At 38.7% G+C, this 26,252-nt stretch overlaps 2 protein-coding genes across 2 annotated transcripts; one reads left to right on the plus strand and one right to left on the minus strand.

Moving 5' to 3' along the window:
* Nucleotides 1-724: 724 nt before the first annotated feature.
* On the plus strand, nt 725-13,273 carry LOC139324316 (vomeronasal type-2 receptor 26-like). The gene is made up of 6 exons (XM_070954039.1): nt 725-927; nt 1,553-1,844; nt 3,414-4,277; nt 5,222-5,449; nt 12,111-12,237; nt 12,375-13,273. The coding sequence occupies exons 1-6, from the start codon at nt 725-727 to the stop codon at nt 13,271-13,273; spliced, it is 2,613 nt and encodes an 870-aa protein (XP_070810140.1).
* Nucleotides 13,274-18,050: 4,777 nt separating this feature from the next.
* LOC139324992 (vomeronasal type-2 receptor 26-like) lies at nt 18,051-25,785 on the minus strand. Its single transcript, XM_070954778.1, has 5 exons — nt 25,501-25,785; nt 24,524-25,384; nt 22,648-22,875; nt 21,995-22,121; nt 18,051-18,952 (listed from the first exon to the last, which is right to left on the minus strand). The coding sequence occupies exons 1-5, from the start codon at nt 25,663-25,665 to the stop codon at nt 18,051-18,053; spliced, it is 2,283 nt and encodes a 760-aa protein (XP_070810879.1). The 5' UTR covers nt 25,666-25,785.
* Between the last annotated feature and the right edge of the window lie 467 nt (nt 25,786-26,252).

Here is a 26,252-nt window from a genome sequence, read left to right on the forward strand (position 1 = left end):
AAAAAATAAGATCAATTTCAAAAATCAAGGGTATTTTATATTGCAAATTCCCCTTTGTACATTTTATTAGCGATTGTGCATTTGAAAAAAAAAACATTTATTCTCTCATCGAAAACAAAATAATTATCTCCTATAGGAATCATCATATTTTCTTAATAGGCAAAATCATCAAAGATTGTATTTATTTATTTTATTTATTTATTTGTTCGAATTTCTATACCGCCCTTCTCCTTTCGGACTCAGGGCGGTGAACAGCCAAAAATAAAAGCATTTATATACAAAAGTTAAAATAAGTTTAAAATAATTAAATAAGATTTGGCCCATAATTTAAAACATTTCCAATTTAAAATTCATATCAAAATTTTAAAAACCAGCCCTAAAATCAGGACAGCATAGAAGGCTATTTCAAGTCAACAACAATCAACATATAGTTATACAGCAACACTTGAACCCCAGGGAGATTGGCAGAAGGACAATAATTGTTGTGTCAGAGCCATTGCTACAAGTTGACTCCCTCTATTATCCTCTGCCAGAATATCTGTTCAAATGGTGATGATATTAAGAAACAAATTTGAACTCTCGTTGATCTTCAAATAGACAATGGTGGATTTTCTGATTAGATGCACTCTCAGATATAAACCTTGAATTAATCAATGGATTAACCATTGGAATAATAATACACTGAGGTAGGATAGAAGATGATGGAAGCGAGACATTTCTAAGAATGAAGAGGTTGCTCCTCTTGGTATTCCTGGTGAAGAAAATAGTGACTCTGAGCTGCCCTGCAAGTGATGCTTTCCTTATTCCTCATGAGTGGTACCAACCTGGTGACCTCATCATTGGTGGGATGGTGTCTCACATCTTTTACAATTTTTATGAAATAAATTTTGAGGACAATCCTTATATAACATTTTATGATGTACCAAAGTAAGGGGTTTCTTTTTTTTCTGATCTTAATCGATTCTCACTAAATTGCTGATATTAGTAAAAGGTTTTCGGCATAAATGTAGGCTTTATATCTAAACCGAAGCCTCTCTGCCTTTCAATGTTTCTAGTTATGGGAGAATAAACAATTTTCTTTACTTGGTGATAAAGGATGTATCATAAAATATGCGAAACGTTGGTTCAAGAAAGCTTTTGAAGAATATTTAGTGAGCTTAAGGTTTAACATTTAGTGAGCTTAAAAAATTCTGCAGTGTCGTTCTTCACAAAACATACATACAAGAAATGACTGATAACTGCTGGATTTGTTCATATTCTATATTGGGAATGTGTTACAAAATAAATCTAGTACCATGAAAGAAAGTACTAGGCATTTTTATTTATTGTAGTAGATGCTTGTTGCTTATCATGGAAATACCATCGAAAATTTGGAAATGGAAAAATGGAAATACCATTTTTAAAATTTGTTAAATTAGTCAGCATTTTAGAAGATCTATTATGTTGCTTCTTTCATCAAAGAAATAAATGCTTCTTATTCATAAGGAAATGATGCCAACTAATTAGAATTATAAACTTCCTTTTTCAACTTGGATATTTAAATTATTTGCAGTGTAATCACCAAATTTCATCAACACGTCCTTGCCTTGGCCTTTGCTGTGAAGGAGATCAATGAGGACTCCCACATCTTACCTAACATCACTCTGGGGTTCCACATCTATGACAGTTATCACAATCCAAGGAAGACCTATCGCAGCACTCTGGACCTACTTTTCAAATCCCAGGAATTTGTCTCTAACTACAAATGTGATAGACAGAAGAAACTCATGGCTATCATTGGAGGACTGGATTTTGATACATCATCTTATGTAGCTGAAGTTACAGGTTTCTTCAAGATTCCACAAGTAAGTTCTGAAGGGGTTGAGCAGAAAATTCTTCACCTTATTGTTATTATGGAATGATTAATGAGCGTCAAAGGTTAAGCTTAGGTTTCTGTTCTGCTAGCTTAAGGTCTACTAGTTAGCAATATTTTCTGAAATTGTAATGTCAGGAAGTGATCATCAAAGGTCATTCCATAGAATAGAATAACAGAGTTGGAAAGGATCTTGGAGATCTTCAAGTCCAACCCTTAGGCATAGGTAAAAGAAGATTTGAATTGTTTCTATTAAAACAATTGATCTAGTATATCTGTTTGAAATATTTCTAAGAAATTCCTTTCTATATTATTACTTAAAAGAATTCTAGGGAAAAATGTTCATTGGATATGTTTTATATGAAATCTAGATAAGAAAATTATATTTTGTATTTGTATTTGTATTTATAGTTTGTCAAACATGTACAAGATAGAGATATATTAATATAAACATGGATATGAGTGAAATAAATGAATAGAAATAAATGGGGATAGTAGGACAGGGATGGTAGGCACGCTGGTGCATTTATGCATGCCCCCTTTACGGACTTCTTAGAAATGGGGTGAGGTCCATGGTAGACAGTTTAAGGTTGAAGCTGTAAGAGTTAGAGGATGTAACAACTGACTCAGGTAGAACATTCCAGGTTTTGACCACTCTATTGCTGAAGTTGTATTTTCTGCAATCAAGTTTGGAGCAGTTTACCTTGAGTTTGTACCAATTGTTTCCCTGTGTATTATTGAGGTTGAAGCTGAAGAAATCGTTGACAGGTAAGATGTTGTAACAGATAATTTTGTGTACTGTGCTTAGATCATACTGCAGGCAGCACAGTTCACATTTTCCAAGCCCAAAATTTCAATGGTGGCATAGGGAATTCTATTGTGAGTAGAGGAGAGGTGTACTCTTCTTGTGAAGTACCTCTGGACCCTCTCAATCGTATTAATGTCCACTATACAATGTGGATTCCAGGCAGATGAGCTGTATCTGGGGCTTAGATCGTTTGAAATGAATACTCCTACATCCTTGACATAGTGGGGGTTGTCTACGAGGTCGTTTCCATCCAACTTGTATTTGATGTTCTGATTTTTATTGCCGATGTGTTCAACAGAGCGTTTATTAATTGAGATTTGGAGTTGCCAATTCCGCAACCATTCAGACACATGGTCAGGGTCGGTTTGTAGGGTAGTGGTATTGTTAGTGGTGTTGAATAATTTGACGTCATCAGTGAAGAGGATGAAGCTACTTTTAGTATGATCACATAGGTCATTGATGTAAAGCAGAAAGAGTGTGGGTCCTAGAACTCTGCCTTAGGGAACACCACTGTTAACTGGTGCAGGATTTGATAGGGCCCTCCCTATTTTGACTACTTGTTGCCTGTTTGACAGGAATGTGGCTGTCCATTTGTATAGTGATCCAGAAATGCCTTAAGAACTTAGTTTTAACAGTAGTTTGTTGTGTACCAATCAAAGGCTTTGCAGAAGTCTATGTAAATTGCGTCTATTGCTTTTCCCTTGTCAAGTTTCATCTAATAACCCAACAGAATACTGCTGGCCTTTCTTTCAGCTGACATACGGCTCATTAGCCCAAGAGGAAATTCAGACCAGTAAACTCTCTTCAGTTTATTTCATGGTTCCAAAAGAAGACCATCAGTACATTGGGATCATCCAACTGCTTCACCATTTCAGGTGGACGTGGATTGGGATATTTTCTGTTGATAATAACAATGGAGAAAAATTCTTACAGAAAATACATCCCTTACTTTCACAGAACGGAATCTGCTCAGCGTTTATAGAAAGGCTTTCTCAACAACTTCCCATAGAAAACTTCCCACAACTTTATCAAACAATCTCCATTATTTCCATTAATTTGATGAATAGCAAAGCCAAGACATTTCTTCTCTATGGAGAATCAGTGACAATTTTGTGGCTAAGATTTGTAACATTTCTGGTAGATCCTGCAAGTAAGGAAAGTGCAATATTTAGAAAGGTGTGGATCATGACTGCACAGATTGATTTTGTACTTTCAGGCATTCAAATCAGTTCGGATCTCCAGATGTTCCATGGGGCCATTTCATTCACTGTTCATTCAACAGCAGTTGTAGGTTTCAAGGAATTTCTTCAGACCATAAATCCTCTTTCAGACTACAGAGATGGGTTTCTGCAGGAAGTTTGGGAACAAGCATTTGATTGTTCTTTTCCAAAGCCAGAGTTACAAGAAACACACAGTAGGCAGTGCACTGTGGAGATGAAACTGGAGGATCTTCCTGGGCCTGTGTTTGAAATGGAAATGACTGGACAAAGCTACAGTGTCTACAATGCTGTTTATGCTGTGGCTCATGCTTTGCAGGCTCTACACATGTTGGGGTCCAATAGGAGGAAAACTATGATGGGTAAAAAATCTGATGTTCCAAATCTGCAGGCGTGGCAGGTATTCTCTTTGCATTGGACTCTTCTTTTATTTCAAAGAACAGTTTAATGTAGAATTATCGTTTGAACCCCTTCTTGAAAGTCTTGACATTTTCTACATGTGGAATCAATTTAAGTATGTGAAACAACGTAAAAATAAGTACGAATTTTCTGACAGTGAGAACAATTAATTAATGGAACAGCTTGCCTTCAGAAGTTGTGGGTGCTCCATGACAGGAGATTTTTATGAAAAGATTGGACAGCAATATGTTTGAAATGTTGTATGGTCCCCTTCTTGAACAAGGGTGTTAAACCAGGAGATCTCCAAAGTCCCTTCCAGCTCTGTTAGATACAGAAAAACTGATTTCTGTTGTTATTCTGATCATCCGGGTACTTCTGTATCAATCATGATTTAAGTGTTGATAGGAGTTATTTAGTAAATCAGCATAGCTTGCACAATGAGAGATAGTTAAAATGATATTTTAGATTATTTTATTTGTCTCTTCCAAGAATAATAATTCTCCAAGAAATTTCTGTGTGGCTTAGGAATTTTTCCAGTCTGACAAACAACTTTCTGTCTCTATCAGAGTTTTAGAGGAATGAAATAAAAGTGGTCATTTTTAAATCCCTAAATCTCTCATCTATCTATGGAAAAATGCTTGAGTCTCAGATTCTAAAATTTGGCCAAAGAAAATTAGCCTGACCCCAGGCTGCCAAATAGCTTTGTACCAATGAGGGAAGATTAGATATGATCTAAGTTGAATTAGTTATTTAAGTAATATCAAATTAATAATAGAATAATAAGTGGGGAGATGTACATTTCCATCCATTATCAAATTTCTTAGTATATATATTTAATAATTGTTATAGGAATGGGAAGAATTAGTGAATGAAACTTGGATATGATTTTCTCTTCTCTATTATATTGCTTTTAACCCCTTCTCTTTTGCGTTCCCTTTCAAGTAGCTCCATTCATTTCTTCAAGGCATTTCTTTCAACAATTCAGCTGGGGAGAGCGTGTTCCTGAATCAGAAAGGGGAAGCAACAGGTGGATTCGACATCACCAACTTGATCACTTTTCCAAACAGGTCCTTTCAGAGATCTAGAGTTGGAAAGCTGAATCTAGAGGCTCCAAAAGGGAAAGAATTATGGATTGATGAAGATGTGATTGTCTGGAATCCAGCTTTTAACCAGGTATCGAATTAGTGAATCAACCATGCCTAAATCCATTAGGATCCAATATTGAAAATAGTTTCTTTAGAAATTTAATTTCTGATTTTTTAAAAAATAAACAGTGAAATGTTATTTTCAAATGCTGATTATCAATCATTCCTCAAATTGAAAAAAATGGTGCAACAGCACTTGGTAAAACATTGTAATATCTACATCATTTTCATTTACACTATAAATCCCAGTTAATTACTGTCCATTTTGGAAGTCAATAAACATGTCACTCAATTAAGGAGAAATTTCATAAATTCTTTTAAAAATTCTTCTTTTCAAAACATTTTCATGTTTATTATCAGGTTCTTCCACTCTCTTTATGCAATGACCCTTGTTTCCCTGGATCCTGGAAGAAGGGGATTGAGGGGGATCAGTTCTGCTGCTATGACTGTGCTCCATGCCCAGAAGGGAAGATTTCAAATCAAAATGGTAGGGTAGGAATTCTACCAATTTTCATTAGACTTAAGCAAGCTTTAATACTTTATTTAGGTTGCATAACATTAATAAAGTGATTTTTAATAATTTGGAATGCCTAGATGAAAAAATATCATTGATTTCCCTTCCAGATATGGAAGATTGCTTTGAATGTCCACAAGATCATTATCCAAATAAAGAAAAGAAAGGTTGTATCCTGAAACCAGTGATGTTTCTAACTTTTGGAGAAACCTTAGGAATTGCCTTATCCTCAGCAGCTCTTTGTTTCTTCTTCTTGACCGTTTGGGTTCTTGGAATTTTTATTAAGTACAGGAATACTCCCATTGTAAAAGCCAACAACCGGTCCCTCACCTACACCCTGCTTGTCTCTCTTCTGCTCTGTTTTCTCTCCACTTTGTTCTTCCTCAGCCAACCGGGCAAGGTGACCTGCCTTCTCCGACAATCACTGTTTGGCATCACTTTCTCAGTGGCCATTTCTAGTATACTGGCCAAAACCAGCACTGTGGTTGTGGCTTTCATGGCCACTAAACCGGGATCTCAGATGAGGAGATGGGTGGGGAAAAGATTGGCCTTTTCTATTGTCCTCTCATGTTTTTTCTTACAAGTATGTATTTGTATTCTTTGGTTGTCAACATCTCCCCCATTCCCTGAGTTGGACATGTACTCAGAGTTCCAAGAAATGATTTTACAATGCAATGAGGGGTCAGCTTCATTCTTCTACTGTGTCTTGGGCTACATGGGTGTCTTGGCCTTCACCAGCTTTATTGTGGCTTTTCTTGCCCGTAAATTACCTGGCAGCTTTAATGAAGCCAAGTTCATCACCTTCAGCATGTTGGCCTTTTGCAGTGTGTGGATCTCCTTCTTTCCAGCCTACATGAGCACAAAAGGAAAAGCCATGGTAGCCGTGGAGGTTTTCTCCATCTTGTCCTCCAGTGCTGCATTACTGGGATGCATATTTATGCCAAAATGTTACATCATTGTTTTCCGGCCTGACCTCAACCTCAGGAAGCAACTCACAAAGAGAAATTAGCATGTTATGTTTCTGTGTCAGAGAAATTCCTTTAAAAAATAAATAGAAAGACTGCTATCTATAGGAAACATATATAAAGTTATAGAAACATAGAGGTTTTTACTTCTGTCAAATAAAGATTTGTGTATTTATGTTTATTAAGTTTTAGTATGATTGCCCATTCCAAAATCAGTGCTCATGCTGCTTTATTTTCACAATTTTCCAAGAAACACCTTTCTCCCTTTCAACACATCCATTGAGCTTGACTTTGACAATCTAATTTTCTTTCTTACTATTAGGGTATTTCAGATATTGACTTCGACAAAGTCCAATGTTTGCAGAGACATTTTCATGGTTTTTATACTTTCAGTCCCTAAATCAATTTCCACTGCAAACAGTTATGAGATATTAATAATACGAGAAATTTAGTGAAATGAAATGTATTTTTGCTTCTGCCTCATCCTATCTTCAAAATGGCTGCTGCCCAATGACTATAATGAAGAGTAATTTTATTTGTATAGAAGACTGGTAGAGCCAGAGGGAAGAGTGAAAAAAGGATTAGTTTAGAGGCCTTACATAGGCACAAGTGAACTAAGTCCAACACCCCTTGAATTTTTTTTTACTGAGGACCAATGGAAAACACCAATATTGCATCTAATCTAGAAGCAGAAGCAGGGGCCCATGCAACAGTGAATGCTGTTGTCAGGCCTGGAAGCCATCTTTTGCATTGGGCCTTCAGGCCTGCCACATTTAATGCTGTGGGAAACTGGGAGGGGGGATTGTATGGAGCAGGGGTGATATATGTCAGCTTTGGAAGCCATATTAGGAAGGGAAGCTTCCACGCTGCCATCTTCTTGAGTGTGGGAAAGTAGGAGGGGGGATTTACTAGAGGGAATATAGTTAGACAAAATAGCATTCTTCCTTTCGGTCAAGGTCATGGCAGTCCTGCATCTGGAGAAGGAATGGTTGGAATGATATCTTGAAATGGGATGGATGGTGATTGGACAATGTGATGGACTGATGGGTGCAGGGGATGGATTTGGGGATTTTGATTTACTGAGGGAAAACCCCTGAACTCTCAGATTCGGGTTTTCCCAGATGTGCCAGTATACCTACTCTAATAAATGGAACTTTGAGAAAATGCTTGTCTCGGAGATTTTAATTGGAGTTGGGGTTTTCTGGAAGGCTGACATAGTCATAATAACATTCCTTTCTCAGACAGTCAAGGACACCTTGCCCTGCACCTGGAGGGGTGTGACTGGGAGGCATCTCCAGTTTGGATGGTGCATCGATTGGATGTCAGTAGTACTTTCAGGGCATGGTTAAGGTTAAGGTTAGCTTCCCTACACTAGGCTCATTTTCTGAGTAGCTAAGTACCAATGATACAGGAAAACCCAGAGAGGAATTCCAATAAGGAAGCCATCTTCTGTGACACTTCTCACAAAGTTTAATTGTGGGCTCAAAAGGTCAACTTCCAAGCAATTTATGCTGACAGATAGTGACTATTGAAAATTTCCTCAGAGATTCAGATGGGGCTGTAAAAAGGCTGTGGAAACATATTTTTTTACTATATGTATTAGGACTGTATAGTGGGTTGTCAGCTGTCAGGAAGGAAGGAAGGAAGGAAGGAAGGAAGGAAGGAAGGAAGGAAGGAAGGAAGGAAGGAAGGAAGGACCCTCTAAATTAATACAGGTTCTTTACTGAACTATGCATTCCAAGAGCTTCTTTATACATCACTAGTATCATCATGAAATACTCTGCTTCAAAAGGAGGGTCCTTGATTTGTCATACTTTTGATGGTTATGGCTTACAGCTCATGAAAACCCCAAATTCACAATCTCAGAAAATTAGAATATTGTGAAAAGGTTCAATATTCGAGGCTCAAAGTGCCACTCTAATCAGCTAAGTAAGCCATAACACCTGCAAAGGGTTCCTGAGCCTTTAAATAGTCTCTCAGTCTGGTTCAGTAGGAATCACAATCGTGGGAAAGACTGCTGACCTGACAGTTGTGCAGAAAACCATCATTGACACCCTCCATAAGGAGGGAAAGCCTCAAAAGCTAATTGCAAAAGAAGTTGGATGTTCCCAAAGTGCTGTATCAAAGCACATTAATAGAAAGTTATGTGGAAGGGAAAAGTGTGGGAGAAAAAGATGCACAAGCAGCAGGGATGATCACAACCTGGAGAGGAGTGTCAGGAAAAGGCCATTCAAAAGTGTTGGGGACTTTCACAAGAAGTGGACTGAGGCTGGAGTCAGTGCATCAAGAGCCACCACACACAGACGGATCCTGGACATGGGCTTGAAATGTCGTATTCCTCTTGTCAAGCCGCTCCTGAACAACAAACAATGTCAGAAGCATCTTACCTGGGCTAAAGAAAAAAAGAACTGGTCTGTTGCTCAGTGGTCCAAAGTCCTCTTTTCTGATGAGAGCAACTTTTGCATCTCATTTGGAAACCAAGGACCCAGAGTCTGGAGGAAGAACGGAGAGGCACACACTGCAAGATGCTTGAAGTCCAGTGTGAAGTTTCCACAGTCTGTGTTGATTTGGGGAGCCATGTCATCTGCTGGTGTTGGTCCACTGTGCTTCATTAAGTCCAGGGTCAACGCAGCCGTCTACCAGGAGATTTTGGAGCCTTTCGTGCTTCCTTCCACAGATGAGCTTTATGTGGATGCTGACTTCATCTTCCAGCAGGACTTGGCACCTGCCCACACTGCCAAAAGTACTAAAACCTGGTTCAATGACCATGGGATTACTGTGCTTGATTGGCCAGCAAACTCACCTGACCTGAACCCCATAGAGAATCTATGGGGCATTGCCAAGGGAAAGATGAGAGACATGAGACCGAACAATGCAGAAGAGTTGAAGGCCGCTATTGAAGCATCCTGGTCTTCCATAACACCTCAGCAGTGCCACAAGCTGATATCATCCATGCCACGCCGCATTGAGGCAGTAATTGATGCAAAAGGGGCCCAAACCAAGTACTGAGTACATATGCATGCTTATACTTTTCAGAGGTCTGATATTGTTTCTATGTACAATCCTTGTTTTATTGATTTCATGTAACATTCTAATTTTCTAAGATTGTGAATTTGGGGTTTTCATGAGCTGTAAGCCATAATCATCAAAAGTATGACAAATCAAGGCTTGAACTATCTCGCTTTGCATGTAATGAGTCTATCTCATATATTAGTTTCACCTTTTAAGTTGCATTACTGAAATAAATGAACTTTTGCATGATATTCTAATTTTTCGAGTTTCACCTGTATTTCCAAAATCCTTTTTTCATTCTGCTTCAGTCCATTCTTACCTTTCCTTATATTAAAATCAGATTAGATGTATAGTGTGGACATGCACATTATCATGCAATATTGATTATCAAATTTCTAAGTTTACATACTTAAAACTAGTTACAGGAATGGGAAGAATGAGTGAATGAAACTTGAATATGATTTTCTCTTCTCTATTTTATTGCTTTTAATTCCCTTTATGTTTTATTCCCTTCCAAGTAGCTCCATTCATGTCTTCAAGGCATTTCTTTTAACAATTCAGCTGGCGAGAGAGTGTTCCTGAATGAGAAAGGGGAAGCAACAGATGGATTCGACATCACCAGCTTAATCACTTTTTCAAACAGATCCTTTCAGAGGGTTAGAGTTGGAAAGATCTACAGGCTCCAAAGGAGAAAGAATTATTCATTGATGAAGATGTGATTGTCTGGAACCCAGCTTTTAACCAGGTTTCTAATTATTGAATATAACAATGCCTTAATCCATTATGATCCCATATTGACTAATTGTCTAATTTGATTTCTGATTTTTTTAAAATAAACAGTGAAACATTCCTTTCAAATGTTATTGATGATCAATAACATTTCCTCAAATTGATAAAATGATACTACAGTGTATGTGCCATGTTTGCATATTTGGTTTGTCTGGCACCCAGATGTTAAACAGGTATCGAATTAATGAATCCACAATGCCTTAATCTATTATAACTCCATATTTAATGTATTCTCTTTAGAAGTCTAATTTCTGTGTTTTGAATAAACAATGGCATATTCTTTCAAATGTTGTTGATAGAATAGAATAATAGAGTTGGAAGGGACCTTGGAGGTCTTCTAGTCCAACCCCCTGCCCAGGTAGGGAACCCTACACCACTTCAGACAAATGGTTATCCAACATCTTCTTAAAAATTTCCATTGTTGAGGCATTCACAACTTCTGCAGGCAAGTTGTTCCACTTATTAATTGTTCTAACTGTCAGGAAATTTCTCCTTAGTTCTAAATTGCTTCTTCCCTGATTAGTTTCCACCCATTGCTTCTTGTTCTACCCTCAGGTGCTTTGAAGAATAGTTTGACTCCTTCTTTTTTGTGGCAACCCCTGAGATATTGGAACACTGATATCATGTCTCCCCTAGTCCTTCTCATCATCAAACTAGACATACCCAGTTCCTGCAACCGTTCTTCATATGTTTTAGCCTCCAGTCCCAAAATCATCTTTGTTGCTCTTCTCTGCACTCTTTCTAGAGTCTCAACATCTTTTTTACATCGTGGTGACCAAAACTGAATGCAATATTCCAAGTGTGGCCTTACCAAGGCATTATAAAGTGATATTAACTCTTCACGTGATCTTGATTCTATTTCTCTGTTTATGCAGCCCAGAACTGTCTTGGGTTTTTTGGCAGCTGCTGCACACTGCTGGCTCATATCTAAATGGTTGTCCACTAGGACTCCAAGATCCCTCTCACAGTTATTACTATTGAGCAAGGTACCACATATGAGGTACCTATGCATTTTGATTATCTTCCCCAAATGTAGAACCTTGCTTTTTTCACTGTTGAATTTCATTTTGTTAGATAGCACCTAATGTTCAAGTCTGATGATCAAGCATTCCTCAAATTGACAAAATGATAATGTAAAAGCCATGTTTGCATATTTGGTTTCCATTTCTGTTTGAAATCATACGAATGGACATGTTTCCACGAGATTGATACCATGTGCAATTATGTACTCACCCTGCCTTTCAAACAAGTACATCATTATAATTTTTATATGATTTTAAGTTCTTGGTGAAGTTGTTAAACTCAGTATCCCTTTGGGAAGTCAATAATCATGTCACTCCGTTAAGAAGAAAATTCAGCAACTGTTTTAAAAATTCTTCTTTTCCAAATGTTTTCATGTTTATCATCAGCTTCCTCCACTTTCTCAATGCAATGACCCTTGTTTCCCTGGATCCTGGAAGAAGGGGATTGAGGGGGATCAGTTCTGCTGCTATGACTGTGCTCTATGCCCAGAAGGGAAGATTTCAAATCAAAACGGTATGGTTGAAATTCTACCAATTTTCATTAGACTTAAGCAAGCTTTAATACTTTATTTATGTTACATAACATTAATAAAGTGATTTTTAATAATTTGGAATGTCTAGATGAAAAAATATCATTGATTTCCCTTCCAGATATGGAAGATTGCTTTGAATGTCCACAAGATCATTATCCAAATAAAGAAAAGAAAGGATGTATCCTGAAACTGGTGGTGTTTTTAACTTTTGGAGAAACCTTAGGAATTGGTTTAGCTTCAGCAGCTCTCGGTTTCTTCTTCTTGACATCTTGGGTTCTTGGAACTTTTATTAAGCACAGGGATACTCCCATTGTCAAAGCCAACAACCGGTCCCTCACTTACACCCTGCTTGTCTCTCTTCTGCTCTGTTTTCTGTCCACTTTGTTCTTCCTCAGCCAACCTGGCAAAGTGAACTGCCTCCTCCGACAATCACTGTTTGGCCTCACTTTCTCAGTGGCCATTTCTAGTGTACTGGCCAAAACCAGCACTGTGATTGTGGTTTTCATGGCCACTAAACCAGGATCTCAGATGAGGAGATGGGTGGGGAAAAGATTGGCCTTTTCTATTGTCCTCTTATGCTTTTTCTTACAAGTATGTATTTGTATTCTTTGGTTGTCAACATCTCCCCCATTCCCTGAGTTGGACATGCACTCAGAGTTCCAAGAAATGATTTTACAGTGCAATGAGGGGTCAGATTTCTTCTTCTACTGTGTCTTGGGCTACATGGGAATCTTGGCCATCGCCAGTTTTGTTGTGGCTTTTCTTGCCTGTAAATTACCCGACAGCTTTAACGAAGCCAAGTTCATCACCTTCAGCATGTTGGCCTTTTGCAGTGTGTGGATCTCCTTCTTTCCAGCCTATCTGAGCACAAAGGGAAAAGCCATGGTAGCCGTGAAGATATTCTCCATCTTGTCTTCTGGTGCTGCATTACTGGGATGCATATTTTTGCCAAAATGCTACATCATTGTTTTCCGGCCTGACCTCAACCACCGGGAGCAACTCACAAAGAGAAATTAATGTGTTATATTTCTGGGTCAGAGAAATTGTTGAAAAAAGGAATAAAAAGACTTCTATCTGTAGGAAAAATATATAACATAAGTTTTTACCTCTGTCAAAGAAAGATTTGTGTAGGGCATTTATGATTATTTATTATGATTGCCCATTCCAAAATCAGTGCTCATTGTGCTTTATTTTCACCATTTTCCAAGATTATTTAACCTAATGCTTTCTCCTTTTCAGCATACCTATTGACTTTGATAATTTAGCTTTCCTGCTTCCTGTTAAGGTGTTTGACAAATTGACTCAAATGAAGTTCCAGATTTGCAGAGACATTTTCATGGTTTTAATACTTTGAATTCAGTAAAAAGCTGATTTCTATTTTAGAAACATTTATTTAACTCAGTATCACAGAATATCAATTTTGGATTTTTTATGGTTCTTTCAAATGTAAAATTTATTGAGTTTGTGAATCCCGTACGTTTAAGTTTAATCTTTAAAAATTACACTTTTTTTTAGCTGGGACATTCACCCTCTACCCAGAAATTTATTTTCAATCTTATCAGTTATCAGATATTAATAATACTTGAAATTTAGTGAAATGAAATGAAATGTATTCTTGCTTCTGCCTCATCTATATTCAAGGTGTTTGCTACCCAATAACTATAATGACGAGTGATTTTATTTGTATGGAAGGTTGGTAGAGTGAAAAAAGGGATTAGTTTAGAGACCTAACCACAAGTGAACTAAGTCTAAAACCCCCTTGAAAGCCATTGATCCTTTCTCAAAGTATGGTTACCATTAGTTGAGTAGATTCCTCTGGATGGACTTTAAGCAATAAATCAATTTATTTGAACCTTCACTTGTGGATCTCTTTTTTCTGCCTGACATTATCTCCACTCTCAATTTTTTTTACTGGGGAGCAAAGGAAAATGCCAGAACCAGAGGTGGTGTTAAGCCGGTTCTGACCGGTTCTGGAGAACCGGTAGGGGAATTTTTTAGTAGTTTGGAGAACCAGCAAATATCACCTCTGACTGGCCCCGCCTCCATCTATTCACTGCTTCCTGATTCCCAGCTGATCGAGTCCCAGCTGATTGGCTGGGTTTGCTTTTGTTGCCCCACACAAAAGCTGGAAAGCAGGTTAGTGGGTGGGGAGGGAATGGAGATTTTACAGTATCCTTCCCTTCCTCTGGAGTGGGGTGGGGTGGAAATTTATTTTATTTATTTTTTATTTTATTTTATTTCTATACCGCCCTTCTCCTGCAGGACTCAGGGCAGTGTACAGCCAAGATAAAACATTGCATATAAAATTTAAAAACAATTAAAAAAACAATTAAATAATTTCGGCCCAAGATTTAAAAACAACCCAATTAAAACCGAATTCAATTAAAACTGAGAGGATGGGATCAAGCCAGCCCGGCTAGATGGAATAGGTGTGTTTTCAGGGCCCGATGAAAAGTCCGGAGGTATGATATCGTGCGTATCTCAGGAGGTAGGTCATTCCAGAGGGCAGGTGCTGCCACAGAGAAGGCTCTCCCCCTGGGGGTCGCCAGCCAGCACTGTCTGGCCGACGGCACCCTGAGGAGGCCCTCTCTGTGTGAGCGAACTGGTCGGTGGGAGGCTATTGGCGGCAGAAGACGGTCTCGCAGATACCCCGGCCCTAAGTCATGGAGCGCTTTAAAGGTGGTCACCAATACCTTGAAGCGCACCCGGAAGACCACAGGAAGCCAGTGCAGCTCGCGCAGGAGAGGTGTCATATGTGAGCGCCCCGTCGCTCCCATAATCCCCTGCGCGGCCGCATTCTGGACTAACTGTAGCCTCCGGGTGCACCCCAAGAGGAGCCCCATGTAGAGAACATTGCAGTAGAAATGGAGATTTTACAGTATCTTTCCCCTGGAGTGGGGTGGAAATGGAGATTTTACAGTATCCTTCCCATGCCATGCCCACCAAATCACGTCCACCAAGCCACACCCACTGAATCAGTGGTAAAAAAAAAATTGAATCCCACCACTGATTGGAACGGCAGCTAATCTAGAAGCAGAAGCAGCAACCGACCATCCAATAGTGAATGCTGTACTGCACCATTTGTGAAATCTGTGCCCTTTGACAATTCACCAAACAATACAAAAGATGCAGAATTTGGTGCAACTGGAAAAAGACAGCTAGGATGTTTTTTCCCTGAGGAAGAAAGAGACAAAGACATTATAGGGGTGGCATAATAGCTGGGTTCCAATATCTCAGGGGTTACCACAAGGAAGAAGGAATCAAGCCAGGGGTGAAATTCAACAGGTTCTGACAGGTTCTGGAGAACCGGTAGTGGAACTTTTGAGTAGTTTGGAGAACCGGCAAATTCCACCTGTGGCTGGCCCCAGAGTGGGGTGGGAATGGAGATTTTGCAGCATCCTTCCCCTGCCATGCCCACCAAGCCACACCACGCCCACCAAGCCACATCCACAGACCTGGTAGTAAAAAAAATTGAATTTCACCACTGAATCAAGCTATTCTCCAAAGCACCTGAGGGCAGGACAAGATGCTGTGAGTGGAAACTAATCAAGGAGGGAAGCAACCTAGAACTAAGGAGACATTTCCTGACAATTAGAACAATTAATCAGTGGAACAACTTGCCTCCAGAAGTTGTGAATGCTCCAGCATTGGAATTTTTAAAGAAGAGATCAGACAAGCATTTGTCTGAAATGGTAGATGTTTTCCTTCCTGAGCAGGGGGTTGGACTAGAAGACCTCCGAGGTCCCTTCCAACTCTGTTATTCTATTCTATCGCCTTTAAATGTTAGATAAACAAAGCCACTTTAAATAAAACTTCTCATCCAGGAAGCTTCATTGATTCTGGCCAGGATGGTGGGGGCCATGGGGGTAAGGTTTTGCCAGGATGGGGAAGGGAAGGGTTGGAAGGTTCAAATTTCTTTGCAGTCATCTGGTCTTAGCACTCTCCCTGAGAGCTCTTGAGGCCAGCTGTATCAGAGTGCAAATGGGGATGGAATCTTCTTGGAACTGCTGAAGGGAAGTTCCTTTCAAATTCCAGTTTTTCACCATTTGTTGTTGCTCAAAGAGTCCCTAAGCACCTTGTGCTCTCAACTCTTATGCCTGTCAGCCCTGGATGCCATATTTATCCTTGGAGCTTCAGGGCTGCCACATTTAGTGTCTTGGAAAACGGGAGGGGGATTGCACAGAGTGGAGGACGATTAGCCATAACAACATTCCTTTCTCTGGGAGTCAAGGGCATTCAGCCTGCACCTGAATGGGAGTGACTGGGGGCCATTTCCAGGTGGGACATTGAAATAATTGGACCATGTGATGGACTTGTGGGTGCAGGAGATTGATCTTTGACTTTCTTTTGGGTGTGGAAAACCCGGAACTCTCAGATTTGGGTTTTACCAGATGTGCCAATATGACATCTCTAGTAAAATAGAACTTTGAGGAATGACTAGCCTTGGAGTCTTCTTTCATTGAGGGTGTTACTTGGAACTCTGACACCACTTTTGCCATTGTTATTGGAGGGGAGAGTATATGAAATGGAAGAAATTTTGGGTTCTAGATGAAGGCATCCAGGCAAGGGCATCCAGTATTCGACCCAAATTCTGAGTGCTCCCAACTTTTTGCAGCAATTCCACCAATATTTCCCTGAAAAGCCTTGTCTCACCAAACTTCCAGCTCCCTACCACACTTCACCCAAGTAATCCATAGATGACAGGTTTAACCAGCCTCAGTGGGTACCACTAGGGAGAAGCAGAATGGTTGATGATGCACAACTATCCACTTGGGCATTCATGTCCCAAGGATGAGGGGGAGATACTTGCTGACATTATAGATGTTTTCCAGCCAGCAACATGGGTGTCAACTGCTGATTTGGATGAGGGGAAGGAGGACTTCTTTGGAACAGATTTGTTCCAAAGGTGGTATTTGACCGGTTTGGACCAGTTTGGGTGAACCGGTAGCAGCAATTTCAATTGGTTCGCCGAACTGGTACTGACTGGTCCCACCCACACTGTCCCCTTCTGGCCACTCGCCCCTTCCGGCCGCTCGCCTCTTCCGGCGGCTCGACACTCACCTCTTCCAGCCCTTCCACCCTATATATGTTGCCTTCGCCATGCGGCCCAGCTAATCACCTCACCAATTGCTTCGTTCACTCAGCTCAGCTCACCAAAGATAAGCAATGCATGATGCCAACTCGCTCTTCGCCTTGGGTCGGGGGCAGAGGCCCAGGGGCGCACCATTCCCCAGAGGAACAAACTCAAGCAAACACGTGTTAGAACATCCTTCCAATGATTCAAGATGATCAATTTTGTTTTCTTGCTTTATTGTTAAAAATAATTGTTGATTTTAAAAGAAATTATTTACATTACATTATTTTACATTACTTCTGTGACTATATAGTAGATACCCTATATTTTCACTTAAAAAAGAAACTTTCTAATGCAGAGTGGGACTTCCGCTTCACATTTTAAACTTCATCATTATACTCACATTTACAATGGGTAGTTCATGAAAACTAATTGTGTCAGCCCAGAGAATATATGAGGACAGTTGGAAAATTATCAATGCTTGATTATAAAATTGTTTCTCTCTAGTTCCCACGCTATATTTGTGAGACATCCTAAAATATCATTGGAGAAAAGCTTAAGCTTTCCCTTAATGCAGATTTCCCCTAAATCCAGATTTCAGAACAAGTAAATCAGAATGTTAAAGACCCTTTAATATGGATAACTTAAAATTTATTTTCTAATTTTGATGAATCTTACTCCTATTAACCTAAAAACATAATCAAGCAAATAAAAATATATTTAAGCATGTCTTCTTATCAGTTGTTCCTTGTTGTTTAAATCAGGCCTCAACACAATAATGTAACACTTGGGGGAAAAAATGCATCCTAGGAGCACAGCTGTAGAGCACAAGATGGAGAAGATCTCCACAGCCACCATGGCTTTTCCCCTGGTGCTCAGGTACGTTGGGACAAAGGAGACCCACACACTGCAGAAAGCCAACATGCTGAAGGTGATGAACTTGGCTTCATTAAAGCTGTCAGGTAATTTACGAGCCTGGAAAGCCACAATGAAACTAGCAAATGAAAGGAGGGCCATATAGCTCAGGACACAATAAAACATAACAACTGAACCTTCATTGCATTGTAGAACCATTTCTTCAGTGACTGAGTGCACATCTAACTCTGGGAATGGGGGAGAAGTTGACAACCACACAATACAGATGCTTGCTTGGAATAGAGAGCAGAAAAGGACAATAGAAACAGCCAGTCTTTTCCCCACCCATGTCCTCATCCGGGATCCTGGTTTGGTGGCCTTGAAGGCAAGAGAAACAAGGATGGTTTTGGCCAAGACACAAGAGATGGACAATGAGAAGATGAGACCAAATGCAGACTGTCTGAGGAGACAGGTGACTCTCCCAGGTGGTCCAAGAAAGAGCAAAGAGCAGAGGAAGCAGAAGAGAAGGGAGATGAGGAGAGTGTAGGTGAGATCCCGGTTGTTGGCTTTCACAATAGGGCTGTCCTTGTGCTTAATAAAAGTTCCCAGCACCCATGTTGTAATGAGGGAAAACACAGCAGCAAGACCAGCTAAACTATATCCTAAAGGTTCTTCATAAGACAGAAAGTTTATCATTTTCAGGAGACATCCATTTCTTTCTTGGTTTGCATACTGATCTTCTGGACATTGGAAACAAGCTACCATGTCTGAAATTGAAGGAAAAAAAACCCCACCAATGTTGCAGTGAATAAATGTAGAGTAGCAACACTGGCTAAACTGATTCCTGAAAGTTCTGTGTAAGACAAGTCACTAATTGTTTTTAATATGTATTCCTTTTTGTTATAATTGCTTACAGATCTCCAGGACATTGAAAGCAAGTAAATGAAATGAAATGTTTCCCCTAAATTTCAAGTGAAAAGGGAAAACAAACTATCAAAGAGGTAATTCCAAAAAGATCAATATTTTACGCATATTTTGAGGAGAAACTACATCAAAAACATAATTTTCTGATGCTACAAGACATAGTTTTTATATAATAATTTTATTTTCTATTTTTTCTTTCTTCACTTCTTTTTTTTTAAATTTTTAAACTTTTATTAATTTAAGAAACCACATAATACATTTATAAATGCAAGTAAAACAATTTACAACAAGCAACATCTTAATGACATCTACCTATAATATCTGAATTGTTACAATATCAATATCCTATATTCTTCAATATATATTATTTCTCTCACCTCTTCACTTCTTTTAAAGTTCATTTTTGTGGAGCATAATAAATGTAATTGGGAAATGAAAATGATTAGCATTTGAAATAAAGTATTATTGTTGTTGTTATTTTTAAATAAACTTGTTAAGATTGAACTGTTTTACTTCTTTCAAAACTAACACTTCTCAACGTCAATGAACTGGAGGGAGGAAAGGGGGGGAAAATAGAATGTTTGAATGTGTGCATGGACTGTGAGAGGTCACCGCTGCAGGTGATTGAGAAAGAGATGGACTATTCTCATAACAAAAGGACGGGTCATAATTGGACAATGTGATCACCTAGGGGTGGGAAGAATGGGAAAGTACTGTTTAACTAAGAAAGCATTTGCACAGGAAAACCAGAGCTGGTTTTGATTCTTCAGTACCAAAATGGTGTATCCCATAAAGTTTTACTTTTCAGAAATTCAAAGATCCCAAGAGTGTTTCTGTTTTTTGGGTTCACTTGTCAGACAGCTGACAAAATGTTTCATTAGTCTAATAACAAAACATAAATTCTCAATCCATCCTTCCTTCCTTCCTTCCTTCCTTCCTTCCTTCCTTCCTTCCTTCCTTCCTTCCTTCCTTCCTTCCTTCCTTCCTTCCTCACCAATGGAGCTTAAATGACTATCATTCAGATTTGAATGATAGTGCTCTACATGGGGTTGCCCTTAAAATGTATCTGGGAGCTTCAATTGTTTCAACATTTATTTATTTATTTGTTTGTTTCCATTTCTATACCGCCCTTCTCCAAATAGGACTCAGGGCGGTAAACAGCCAAAGTAAAAAACAGAACATACAAAATTTAAAAACAGTTTAAAATAATTAAATATTTTGGCCGTAAATTAAAACAACCCAATTTAAAATCAATTTAAAATTTAACTCAAGCCAGCCCAGCTAGTTGAAATAAATAAGTTTTCAGGGCCCAACAAAAAATCCGGAGGTCTGTATCTCTGGGGGGAGGTTGTTCCAGAGGGTGGGCGCCGCCACAGAGAAGGCTCTCCCCCTGGGGGTCGCCAGCCAACATTATTTGGCGGACGGCACCCTGAGGAGGCCCACTCTGTGCGAGCGTACTGGCCGGTGGGAGGCTATTGGTGGCAGAAGGCGGTCTCGTAAGTACCCCGGCCCTAAGCCATGGAGCGCTTTAAAGGTGGTCACTAACACCTTGAAGCGCACCTGGAAGACCACCGGGAGCCAGTGCAGCTCGCGCAGGAGAGGTGTCACATGGGAGCGCCTTGTCGCTCCCATAATCCCCCGCATGGCCGCGTTCTGGACCAACTGGAGCCTCCGGGTGAACCCCAGGGGGAGCCCCATGTAGGGAGCATTGCAGTAGTCCAGGCGGGAAACGACGAGTGCCTGAGTGACTGTACGTAGGGAGTCCCAATCTAGAAAGGGGCGTAACTGGCGTATCAGGCGAACCTGATAAAAAGCCCCCCTGGCCACGGCCGTCAAATGATCTTCTAAAGACAGCATGAGGTGGCCTGCATGGTTCTAGGCAACCCAAGATTTATATATGTTTCACCTCTTTTACAGAAGTTCCATTGGATGCCATTTCAACATGTTTTTTCTCACCTTTAAAGCCCTACATATCTTAGGGACCAGATTATTTGAGATATTGTTTTTTCCCAGTTATACCCAACTTGAGATAGGAAGTGGGATATGTTGTGAGCTTGCTTTCTTAAGGAACTCCATCTGAAGGGAACAATCTGCTGATTTTTCCATGGTGCTCCTTCCTTGTGGAACATCTTCTTTGTAGAATTAAGATTGGTCCCCCTTCGACGTTCTATAGAAAGGCCTTGAAAACATTGGTTTTAACAATGGGCCTGGGGTCTCCTGTGTACCATGGAGCTCATCAAGTGGTTGGTTTGATTGTTGTCACTAAGGTCTTTGGAGGTTATTGGCTTTTGTATTGGGGTTTTATTTTTAGAAACTTCCCAGAGTGAGTTGGGCAGCCATATACATTTTCTAAATAAATAAATAAAATCATCTAATTGTTTAGAGCTTGGGTGATGTGATGGCCTAGAGGTGGAGCTCTCGCCGCACAATCAGGAGGCTATGAGTTCGATCCTAGGTAGAGGCAGATATTTCTCTCTCTGGGCACAATGAGAATATATCTGCTGAACAAAACTCCACATTGGCAACAGGAAGGGTATCCGGCCAGTAAACACTCAGCTCCATTCAGTTACTTAGACTTCACCCTGCAGGGGATTATGGGGTCATTAAAAGAGGATGATCTAATTGTTTAGAGCTTGGCATTCTTCCTTTCCCTTCCTCATTTTCAGATACTGTAATATAGCTAGATTTTTTTATATTTTACAATCACTTTTGTATATCTTTGCTGTTTCCAAATAAAAACTAATGAATATGCAACCTGAAAACTAATTAGCTGAAATCATGTTGCAGAAATCTTGTTCCCATGGTGTACTTGTTTGTATTAGCACTCTGGCTGATATTTCAAGTTCATCTCTATAAGAACAAAATCAGAGATCTTGTTAACTTACCGATCGTATTTGAGATTTTTCCCTCTGGGCATGGGACACAATCATAACAGCAGAATTTTTTCCCTTCATTCTTCCTTTTCTGATAACCAGGTTGACAATGTTCATTGCACCGAGAGATGGGAAGCACCTAGTTTTCAATATCAAAGATGTTGGAAAATGAGGATTTCTTATTTTGAATAAAAACCAGTTGTTAATTGTGTTTCACTGTTACACTAAAAAGAAATGTCCAAACCGTAATATGTATAAAAGGATCAAGAAATAAATAGGATTTCAGAATGTATTTCAAACCAACTTTAAATCTGCTGTTTGAATTAATGAGCATACTAGATCTGGATTTCCAATTTTGTAGCATACCAGAAATTGAATGTGTGACTCATTACATCAATTCATCCATTTAATCAAAAGGAATGAGTCAACCAAATTTGCTCTAAATCACATCAAAGTTTCACTTAACTAAGGAAATATAGTCATTTAAATGCCTTTATTTTCTTTCACATATTGGTACACAATATTAGTGAAGTTAGTTTTCAACAAAGTGGAAAATGTAATTTTGATCTAGTTATCCCTCAGGATCTGCCTGGAAAGAGAATAATAAATTTCCAATCCAAATTATCCATATGAGAATGTCATATAAACTCTCTTTGAAACCATACCTGGTTAAATGATCTATGCCAAACAATCATGTCCTCATTAATGACTACTTCCTGTCCTTTGAAAGCATCAGGATCCACTTTTCCAATCTGACATCTCTGGAAAGTGGAATTGGGAAAGGTGACTATGTTGGCGATATCAAATCCACCTTCCATGTTCTTTTGGTCATAAAATGTCATGATGTCTCCAAGAGAATTATTGAATTTCATGCCTTTAAGAAATTGGTGAAGCTATATTATTGGGAATAAAAAAAATAGAAAACAAAGAATAGAAAGATATCAGTAATTTTGTCTTAGTTGTGGTAAGGTTTTGAATGAGAAACTCTGAAAATATGGAAAGACTATTTGTCCTGAGAGAAATATTTCTCTTGAGAATGTGTTTCCTGCCCTCTACATTTGGGGGATAATACGAATGGTCAGATACTTTTTTTCTGAGTCATAGTCAAATAACAGAAATGAATTGCAGCAAGTTTTTTCCCAGTCCAACATAGCCTAGGAAATGATGTGGAACTAGATTTCCAAAATCTCATTCTATCTCTGATCTCTTCCTCATTTTATAAGTAAGCCTCACCTGACTGATCTTCTTGTGACTTTCCACCCAATTTTCATTTCATTCAATTCTCACAGACATAAAGCTGCTATGAATATGGTAAAGACTGAAAGATAGCTGACACAATTAAATAAAATCCCTCTATTGTCTTCAATAATATTGGTAGTTATGGGAAAGAAATTACAAATTAATGATGTCAACAGCATACAAATAAAACCTGTACAAAATGTTTTATAGATGGCATTTGCCACAAGCAAGAATAGCAAAAATGTTCCTGAATATGTCACCAGAGTGTTGGAAATGTAAACAGGTACCAGGATCCTACTATCATATGTGGTGGACCTGCCTAATGGCAAAAAAATATTGGTCAAAGATAAAAAGGTGGTTAGAAGAAATGACAGCACAACAAAGAGATCTAAAACCAGAACTATTCTTACTAGATATACTACCAGGAAAATACATTAAAAGAATCACATACTTAATGTTACATGTAATAACAGCAGCTAGAATCACATATGCAGAAAATTGGAAAAACAAAAGTATACCTATAGATGAAAAGGTAATAAAGAAAATATTAGAATGTGTCAAATTGGACAGGTTAACAATGGAACTTAAAGATAAAGAGGAATCAGAGTATTGCTTAACACGGGATTCATTGTACAAATGGTTAGATAACAGGTGCAGAAATTAGTAACTTAATAACGAAAGAAGATTTACAAAATAGAAATAAATAAAGTTGTATAGATACATATAAGCATATATATTGTAAGCAATAGTATTATTGGACGATATATGACTATAGATTAAAACGTATAGAGTGATACATGTATAGAGCATTATGGTACAACTCTGAAAATAATGGTTATAATTATGACATACAATATGATGTATTGAAAAGAGACTATACTTGTATGACTACGAGAATTATGGTTATAATCAGGGTGTATAATATTATGTATACTTAAAAAGGACGATACAACCAGTACACTGTCATTGCAAAACTTAAAATGTGATGTATAATAAAGGAAAATGTATAATAATTTTTTTTTTTAAAAAAATAATAATATCAGTCAGTGAAATGCCTAAAAAGCTATAGGAATTTGAAAACCAGGACCCGGACCTCACTTCATTAAAATCTTAATCCTTGCATTCTGAAGTTGTTCATGGAGTAAAATGGAAAATATTTTGAAGTATGGAAATAAAGGAATAAATATAAATTTTATCAAAGGATGAACTATTTGAACAGTTGCTTCTTCCCTGTTTGAATCATATAGTCTAACTTTGCATTTACCATGGTTTCATATAATGTATTTTTACAACACAAATCACCTGCCATGGCTGTGTATCTTCATAGTCTAATAATTTATGTCTCCTCAAATGCCTGTGATTAGATCCAAGTAAGAAGAGAGTATGTAAAGCTTGAGCCAACACATAGACAGCATTGTAGATACTATAGCTGTGCCCAGAAAGATGCATTTCAAACATAGACCCAGGAATATCCTCCAACTTTTCCTCTCCAGTACAAATATCATTGTCCTCTGGGGTCGAAGGAGGTGATGGTAATGAACAATCAAACACTTGTCCCCAGAAACATGGAAAAAATCCATCTTCTTGAATCCAAGGAGGTTTTATCAATTTCAGGAATTCCTTGAATCCTGGAATTTGTTTTGAGCGAATTGTGAAAAAAAGGGCACCATCAAAGAACTGTCGATCCCATTTTCTTTGAATTCCTGTTAAAACATAATCAATCTGGGCGGTCATGATCCACACTTTCTTCAAGAAACTCTGCCCAACTCCGGGATCCAGCATGAATATAATAGTAGTCACCCATGCAATTGTCAAAGAGTCTCCACACACAATAAAGGTATTGATCTTCTCATCAGTTATGCCATCATAAATAATTGTTGCTTTTCCAATCATGTCATACATTTTATCCCATTGGGTTAAATATGGAATTCTTTGGATGGAAGCAGAGCAGATTCCATGTTGGGAAAGGAGGGTTTCCATGATCTGCAAGAAACGTTCTCCATTCATATTATCAGTAGTAAGGATCCCAATCCAGGTCCACCCAAAATGTTGAAGCAGCCGGATAATACCAATGTACTGAGAAGATTCATTTGGGACAATGGAGTATGAAGATGGCGTTTCACCGTTATCACTATTCCGAGGGGCAAATGAACCATAAGTCAGCTAAAAGGAAAAACACATTTTGTGGAAAGATATTGCCAGTAACATATTTAACTTCTTTAGTAAGTTCATTGTAAGCCGAAACATAACTCTCTTGTGTCTATTCTTCAAGCACCTACCTGTGGTATCTTGTATAAACCTACAATGTCTGCCATATAGGATGATGTTTCAGAGGTGAGTCCCCCAATAATGGCCATAACGTTTTTCATAGTGTCACACTTGTAGTTGGGGACAAATTGCTGGGATTTGAAGAGTAAGTCCAAGGTTGTCCGATAGGTCATCATTGGGTGATAATAGTTGTCATGGATATGAAAACCAAGAGTGACATTAGACAGGATTTGTGGATTCTCATTGATCTCCTTTACAGCAAAGGCCAAGGAAAGGACATGTTGGTAGTATTTTGTTAACACCCTGTAAACAAAATTTACAAAGTGTTAACAAAAAATCAATAATTTTAAAGGAGATTTTATGTCTCAACAACAATTGCTTTAGCTGAGTTAAATATATCTATAACCTGTAAAAAATATGTGGAGACTCTAGAAAGAGTGCAGATAAGAGCAACAAAGATGATTAGGGGCAGTGTTGGGATTCAGCCAGTTTGCACCACTTCGGGAGAACCGGTTGTTAACTTTCTGAGCAGTTTGGAAAACTGGTTGTTGGAAGAAATCATTAGGGCAGAGAACCGGTTGTTAAATTACTTGAATCCCACCACTGATTAGGGGGCTGGAGGCTAAAACATATGAAGAACGGTTGTAGGAACTGGGTATGCCTAATTTAATGAAAAGAAGGACTAGCAGAGACATGATAGCAGTGTTCCAATATCTTTGGGGCTGCCACAAAGAAGAGGGAGTCAAGCTATTCTCCAAAGAAC

Source organism: Pituophis catenifer, unplaced genomic scaffold (genome assembly GCF_029215685.1).
Source record: "Pituophis catenifer annectens isolate HBS135680 unplaced genomic scaffold, rPitCat1.0.hap2 SCAF_15, whole genome shotgun sequence".
In the NCBI taxonomy this organism is placed as follows: Eukaryota; Metazoa; Chordata; class Lepidosauria; order Squamata; family Colubridae; genus Pituophis; species Pituophis catenifer.